This window comes from Daphnia carinata, chromosome 10, assembly GCF_022539665.2.
Source record: "Daphnia carinata strain CSIRO-1 chromosome 10, CSIRO_AGI_Dcar_HiC_V3, whole genome shotgun sequence".
Classification (NCBI taxonomy): domain Eukaryota; kingdom Metazoa; phylum Arthropoda; class Branchiopoda; order Diplostraca; family Daphniidae; genus Daphnia; species Daphnia carinata.
Window position 1 is genome coordinate 7,456,286 of NC_081340.1, and position 7,671 is coordinate 7,463,956.

At 36.4% G+C, this 7,671-nt stretch overlaps 1 protein-coding gene and 2 long non-coding RNA genes across 3 annotated transcripts; 1 reads left to right on the top strand and 2 right to left on the bottom strand.

Moving 5' to 3' along the window:
• Window positions 1-32: 32 nt before the first annotated feature.
• Window positions 33-1,009, bottom strand: LOC130701171 (eukaryotic translation initiation factor 4E-binding protein 1-like). The gene is made up of 4 exons (XM_057523150.2): window positions 848-1,009; window positions 538-691; window positions 230-433; window positions 33-161 (listed from the first exon to the last, which is right to left on the bottom strand). The coding sequence occupies exons 2-4, from the start codon at window positions 680-682 to the stop codon at window positions 115-117; spliced, it is 396 nt and encodes a 131-aa protein (XP_057379133.1). The 5' UTR covers window positions 683-691; window positions 848-1,009; the 3' UTR covers window positions 33-114.
• Window positions 1,010-3,712: 2,703 nt separating this feature from the next.
• On the top strand, window positions 3,713-4,925 carry LOC130701197 (uncharacterized). The gene is made up of 3 exons (XR_009421943.1): window positions 3,713-3,867; window positions 3,930-4,274; window positions 4,376-4,925. It is a non-coding gene; the product is annotated as an uncharacterized LOC130701197 (long non-coding RNA).
• A 1,287-nt stretch (window positions 4,926-6,212) lies between these two features.
• LOC132088395 (uncharacterized) lies at window positions 6,213-7,408 on the bottom strand. The gene is made up of 3 exons (XR_009421944.1): window positions 7,272-7,408; window positions 6,865-7,209; window positions 6,213-6,762 (listed from the first exon to the last, which is right to left on the bottom strand). It is a non-coding gene; the product is annotated as an uncharacterized LOC132088395 (long non-coding RNA).
• Between the last annotated feature and the right edge of the window lie 263 nt (window positions 7,409-7,671).

Sequence of the window (7,671 nt, forward strand, 5' to 3'; positions counted from 1 at the left end):
AAAGCAGAACAATTGCATCACGTTTTGTCTTCATTAAGAACTTGTTAAGCCTTCCAAGTTCATAAAACATGAAAAAAGTCTACAGCTTGGTTGGATTTGTGCTTGAATGCGAATTCAAATGTCCATTTCAAATTGAGGTTCTTCTTGTTTCTTGTCTTCAACTAAAATAAAATAATTTGAATATTAAAAGTTAAATAACTTCTTATTTCAGCCAACAATTTATAATCACCTTTTTCAACTTCAACTGTAGGAAGTTCAACAGGTTTGTGCTGTGTTGTAACATTTTTCTGACCATTCAACAACTTGGATTTCTCCTTGTGAGGACTATCACAAGTGACACCAGGAATCACAGGTAGATTCTTTGGGGGTGTTCTAGCAACAGGAGAATTACGCATCTGAAGGAGGAAGTTCCGATCATAGATAATTTTAGTGCCTAGAAAACAAAATTGAATTAAACAAGCCATCATCGTCAAACCAAATATAAACGAAATTTTGACACAAATGTGTTGTTGCTAGGGGAAACTACACTAAACATACCTCCAGGAGTGGTTGAGTACAGAGTCCCATTGGGTGTGCTGGAGTAATCATGTGGTAATTCACTGGCATTGTTAATGAGAATTCGTCTAGGGATGGCTTGGCCTTGAGGTTGAGCGGCCTGACGAGCAATTGGTGATGCTGACATTTTGGCAGTCTAAAAAGATCACGTAGAAAATCAAAATAATAAGATACCGCGTGGTGATCACACATATGGTGTTGCTATGCAAATCTGAATTACTGATTTTAACTTCAAAAAAGTGGTAAGCTATCGTCTAACATGTTACTTACTACATATAATGTATCTACTTACGACAGGTAATGGCGAAAGCGTATAGCAGGTGACCTGGAAAAATGAAAACTGTCTTCCAGACAAGTTCTTACAATGTATTATTTACAATCTGGAAAGTGCGTAGAGAATCTACTGCGCCAAACACGTTGTAACTCGATTTTCGCTATTGATCGATTTCTAGTACTATTCGAATCAAAACAATTAAATAATTTTTGATTCATTTCTACGATCACACAGAAACAAATTATCATGCTTGATTCCGAAAACGAGGACAGATATTTAAATAATATTTAAATAAATATGACACATATTTAAAAAAGAGGAAGCATATTTGTTAGGTAAATAAACGTCCAACAGGAAGTACTCCACAGAAGTTAGCAAACGTGTTCTGCTTGTTTACGTACATATGAATTTCTCCCACAAGTTTTGTATTATTGATGCAGCAGATATTATTTATTTTTTAATTGCTTTTGATGATGAAATATTCAACAAGTAATGGACAATAGTATTACAAAGTTCGACTATTACTCCCATTCAAAACGCCAGTTGCGTAACATAAAAATAAACAAACCCGACGAGGAGACAAAAGTGATTACCGCCATCTACCGAGTGCATTCCGTAGCTCGTTTAGCAAAAGCAGCATAGCTATAACCTTAAAATAAGATTTGTTTGTTTGATTTGTTTTTGTTTTTTTTTGGGGGGGGGAGAGGGTTCAGTGCTGCCTAAAGGAAACTTGTTAGCCTGATTTTCTACCTGAAATTTTGTTATGGTAAAAGTTATGAATGTTAAATTATAACGGTACATTCTGATTAATAAATAAATAACGTAGCGCACTCAGTTTGGGAAGTAATCAACAGCCCCAAACAGACTTTTTTTTTGGCGGCAAATTATTGGCTGTACGGTTTTTTGAAAAACCGGCAACCTTATTACCAAAAAAAAGGGGAGCTTCCGGTCAAAATTGTCCGGCAACCTTGTTTGTGTCTTCTTGATCAGGAAACAAAGAATTCATTGTTCTTTGACATGGAGGTCGTAGGCACGGATGGTTGGAGCTCTTGCTACGCTGTAGGTAAGTGATATTTATGGTAGTATGTCTAATTTTGCAACATAGTTTCGTTTCGCCTTAGGGCAGATAAAATCTGATTGATGGGATAATTTATCCGATAAGAAGATGCAGTAAACAATAAAAGAAAGCATATTTAATAGGTAAAACTTTAATAATTTATGTTTCAATATTTTTATTACTAGATGTACTTTTTATGGAGATCCACTCATCCTTACCGTTGATAATGAAAGTGTCATGGCAGTTACCTTCCCCTTAGTAAGAGGATTTACAGTTTAGGGATACTATGTTATTCCAATCCAACTCTTACCAGCAGCAGGTTGTCAAAATGCCACAATAGTAAGGGCTTAGCATTTTGGAACTAAGTTGCCAATCTACATTCGATGAAGTTGTATGTTGAAAAATTTTCCAATCCAAGCGACCACGTGGTGGTCTGCTGCACTCGGCTAACCTGCCCTAGGAAATCAACGTTGTACCGAATCCTTGCCTGGTAGCCCACTCCACGTGTTCATGTGGTGGTCTGGGAAAGCAGTCCCACCTGCCCTGACGGTCTGTGCGTCGAATGTCCCTTGGGAAACCAGGTTCATCTCCCTTAACGGAGTTCACACTTAAATGCCTACCAGATATTTGTGATATTATTATTATTGAAACGGACAACATAATATTTTGAATTCCCAACGTGGAAATTTGGTTATGATATCATCACTCGTCTCTTACAGGTATCGATCCCTGCATTATCGGCTATCCAGGCCGATGCGCTACCATTAAGCCATTATTTACGTTACATTAGGCTCGATTTTATTCCAATTTGAAGACAACCCTTTAAGACTTAAAAAATTTTATAGTATTGCTCTTGGAAAAGAATACTTCATTTCGGATACCCTCAACAATAGATTGAATTGGAATTATGTGTTGACTATTCTATACATTTAATGTTGTATATTGCCAACCCTGAAATAAAAGAAGAAATATAGCCTTTATATCCAAAAATTAATATCGTTCCTAGAACAGATAATCAGAAACACAATAAATCGGTTTCTTGAATAAAGTCTTTTACCTGGTGTGATGACACGTGACTGCTAATATACTTTTGGTGCAAGATGTAATAGCACATTAGAATCATTACTTAAAAAGCTGATATGTAGTGATTGCAATAAAAAATTTAAAACTAAATTTTAATTGAAAGGTAATTTTATTTGGATGACCATCATACTATGGCCGTTTTACCCCCCCAAAAAAAAATTTCCGAAAAAAAAAAAATCACTTTTTTCTTTTTTTTTCGATCCGTAGCCATCTACCGGTCAGAATCGTTATTACTGGCATGTCAATTTGAGTCCATTGGATCCCATTGTCAGTTAGTCGAGTAGCGTGGCTGGAGAAAAATATGTTAAAATGGATAAGATAATAAAAGATAAGGATGGTAAGTACAAAGATTATTATATTAGTTTTCAATTATTAATTACTGTTTTTTTGGCTCTCATTATGAACCTGCAGGCTCAATTATTGCAACAGCAGAAAATATTAGGTGACAACAAAACTAAGGATGGTAACACGTAATGATTGTATTTGTGTTCTTTTATTCATTTTTGTTTTTTAGCTCAAACTTTGAGTCTACAAGCTCAGTTACTGGAAAAAACAAGTTAGAACAGGACACTTTCCAAACAGTGAAGGAGGTTTTTCCAAACTCATCCCTAACTGAACATGAGGATGAATTGGCATTAGGTGAACACAGTCAGGTACCTAAACTTTTCAAATAAGAATTCAAAATAAGCATAGAATCTTAACAAGCAATGATTTATTGTTTAGTTATTCAGTATACCATCAGACAGTGTGTTAAATTTAAATTCTGCACTAAAAGAATTGTTCGTAATCAGTCCATGCAGCGATGGAACTGAACAATTGTGGGACCATATTTGGGCTGAAAATGGGTGTGGTACGGAAACCCAGAAATAGCACGAGTTCAACATAAAACACGAATTAGGTACTTTTCGGTTTTTTGTCTATCGAAAAAGTATTTTTAATGCTATTATTTTGCATTTACAGAATTTTAGCGGGGGATCAAGTCAAGTCTGGAAGTGTTACAGGAGGGAAGAGTGAGCCTACAGTTGAAAAACATTGAAAGTGCATTACCATTAAGGTATGAGGTAAAGTAATAGAGTATGCAAATTGTCTAATGAGAAGTACCATCTTGTGTGAATGAATCCTGTGTAACAGCAATCCTTTATAGTTCTGTCACAGCTAGAAGCCTCAAATAATTCTGCTTCTCTTGCTAAAGAACAACTTGTCCTTTATGTTCAGAGTGTTGGTGAAGCTGGGTACTTAAATGGCCCTAAAGATGTTTCATTTCGTTGGCATTGCAGCGATGAACATCATACATGGACTTTTTAGGTATGAAAGGAATTTTCTTGAAAATTTTTTGAATTTATGACAAAGCATTTCTCCTGCTTTTTGCCAACCATGTCTAATCTAAAAAAAAATTTATCCAATAGGAAAGGATTTTCAGCATACTGGGAACACAACTATCAACAATGCAACATTCTAGGGGTGCTATTTTATCATTCAAGAGCCTTATACAATGATTATCATCTGCAATTTGTATGGCCTTTCCCAAGCTTCTGCCAGAAGTTGAATCTATAAGTCATGTAAGTCACATGAGCAACAATTGAGATGCTTAATGGTGTTTTTCTTTTCTCAGCATAGGTTAATAGTAACATTGGATCTGAAAAGATTCTTGGTTGGGGCAAGACACTGAATAAATTGTAATGATTGAATGGATGACATGACATTTCTATACTTAATTTGGATTCCCGAGACGGTATTTTATATTTAAAAAATTGAAGTGCATATCTGGGCTCCCTTCCTTTCCGTAGCCCCGTTTCCCCTTGACTCATAATAAGCCCGTAGGGGGTCATGCCCCTACTGTACGGTATATATAAAAACAACATATACCGAGGTTTGGAGGGCTCTGGCCGGAAAGGGGACGTGGGGTGCCGCTTCGTCCGATGATGTGTTCACGGAGGGTGACGTGGCTGCCCACAAATCCGAACTAAAGGTTAATCGCTCCTGTAAAAATGTTCCAAATCTTCAGCTCTTCTTCCGGCTTCTCTTAGCCAATCACCGGGTAATCTCCCCGGTGGGTCAACAAGGCAGTGTCTCCCCCTGCCTGGGTTGACGGCAACTTTTGAAAGGGCTATTGTGCCTTTTTAAAGTTGCAAAAATAATTGTAATGTGCAGAGAATTGTCAATAAAATTTTTTTATAAAATATTTTTTGCAAAACTTGTTTCTTTCATTGTCTGTGTTCACACATTACATTGATCAACTTTTTTTTTTATTTAGCTTGCTTAATTCACTTTTATTTGTTTTTGTCACCTGTGATGGTAAGCATTGTTTCCATTGGTTTATCGTTTATCTGTCAGTATTCAATTATTATTTATTACACTCTTTGAATTCTTCAACTTAGATTCAAGGAACAACGTGTAACATCTGGTTATTTTTTGAGGTAATTTGGTATTTTGTTTTACTCGTATGGGAACCGATCCCCAGACATCAGCGTGCAACGCCGATGCTCTAAGATTGAGCCACGAGATATATCGAAATAATTTGTTATCGCATATCATATGTTATCGTCTAGGATGTTTATGCAGTCTTTCACAACTATATGTTTATCTTTCTATTACTTTCGTAAGGTTCATAGCTCTGTGGTAGAGCATTTAACTGTGATATCTGTTACATTGGGTTCAAACCTCAGTAGATGTGTTAAAATGAAGTAGAATAAATGTAGGAGAGTATGTTGCAGAAATTCATTTAAGTTTTATTCTAAGTGTAAATGCAAGTCCACAAGTGACTAGAAAAAAGCCAATTTATCATCATATGATTAATGGCTTACTGGTAGAGCATCGGCGCGGTATGCCGAACATCCAGGGTTCGATCCCTGGATAATAAGTGAATGCTTACAGATAAACGATAAACCAATGGAAACAATGCTTACCATCACAGGTGACAAAAACAAATAAAGCAAAACAAAAAAAAAAAAAGTTGATAAATGTAATATGTGAACACAGCTAACACAGACAATGAAAGAAAAAAATTTTGCAAAAAATATTTTATAAAAAAATTTTATTGACAATTCTCTGCACATTACAATTATTTTTGCAACTTTAAAAAGGCACAATAGCCCTTTCAAAAGTTGCCGTCAACCCAGGCAGGGGGAGACACTGCCTTGTTGACCCACCGGGGAGATTACCCGGTGATTGGCTAAGAGAAGCCGGAAGAAGAGCTGAAGATTTGGAACATTTTTACAGGAGCGATTAACCTTTAGTTCGGATTTGTGGGCAGCCACGTCACCCTCCGTGAACACATCATCGGACGAAGCGGCACCCCACGTCCCCTTTCCGGCCAGAGCCCTCCAAACCTCGGTATATGTTGTTTTTATATATACCGTACAGTAGGGGCATGACCCCCTACGGGCTTATTATGAGTCAAGGGGAAACGGGGCTACGGAAAGGAAGGGAGCCCAGATATGCACTTCAATTTTTTAAATATAAAATACCGTCTCGGGAATCCAAATTAAGTATAGAAATGTCATGTCATCCATTCAATCATTACAATTTATTCAGTGTCTTGCCCCAACCAAGAATCTTTTCAGATCCAATGTTACTATTAACCTATGCTGAGAAAAGAAAAACACCATTAAGCATCTCAATTGTTGCTCATGTGACTTACATGACTTATAGATTCAACTTCTGGCAGAAGCTTGGGAAAGGCCATACAAATTGCAGATGATAATCATTGTATAAGGCTCTTGAATGATAAAATAGCACCCCTAGAATGTTGCATTGTTGATAGTTGTGTTCCCAGTATGCTGAAAATCCTTTCCTATTGGATAAATTTTTTTTTTAGATTAGACATGGTTGGCAAAAAGCAGGAGAAATGCTTTGTCATAAATTCAAAAAATTTTCAAGAAAATTCCTTTCATACCTAAAAAGTCCATGTATGATGTTCATCGCTGCAATGCCAACGAAATGAAACATCTTTAGGGCCATTTAAGTACCCAGCTTCACCAACACTCTGAACATAAAGGACAAGTTGTTCTTTAGCAAGAGAAGCAGAATTATTTGAGGCTTCTAGCTGTGACAGAACTATAAAGGATTGCTGTTACACAGGATTCATTCACACAAGATGGTACTTCTCATTAGACAATTTGCATACTCTATTACTTTACCTCATACCTTAATGGTAATGCACTTTCAATGTTTTTCAACTGTAGGCTCACTCTTCCCTCCTGTAACACTTCCAGACTTGACTTGATCCCCCGCTAAAATTCTGTAAATGCAAAATAATAGCATTAAAAATACTTTTTCGATAGACAAAAAACCGAAAAGTACCTAACTCATGTTTTATGTTGAACTCGTGCTATTTCTGGGTTTCCGTACCACACCCATTTTCAGCCCAAATATGGTCCCACAATTGTTCAGTTCCATCGCTGCATGGACTGATTACGAACAATTCTTTTAGTGCAGAATTTAAATTTAACACACTGTCTGATGGTGTACTGAATAACTAAACAATAAATCATTGCTTGTTAAGATTCTATGCTTATTTTGAATTCTTATTTGAAAAGTTTAGGTACCTGACTGTGTTCACCTAATGCCAATTCATCCTCATGTTCAGTTAGGGATGAGTTTGGAAAAACCTCCTTCACTGTTTGGAAACTGTTCCGTTCCAATTTGTTTTTTTCCCCTACTGAGCTTATAGACTCAAAATTTGAGCTACAAAACACAAATG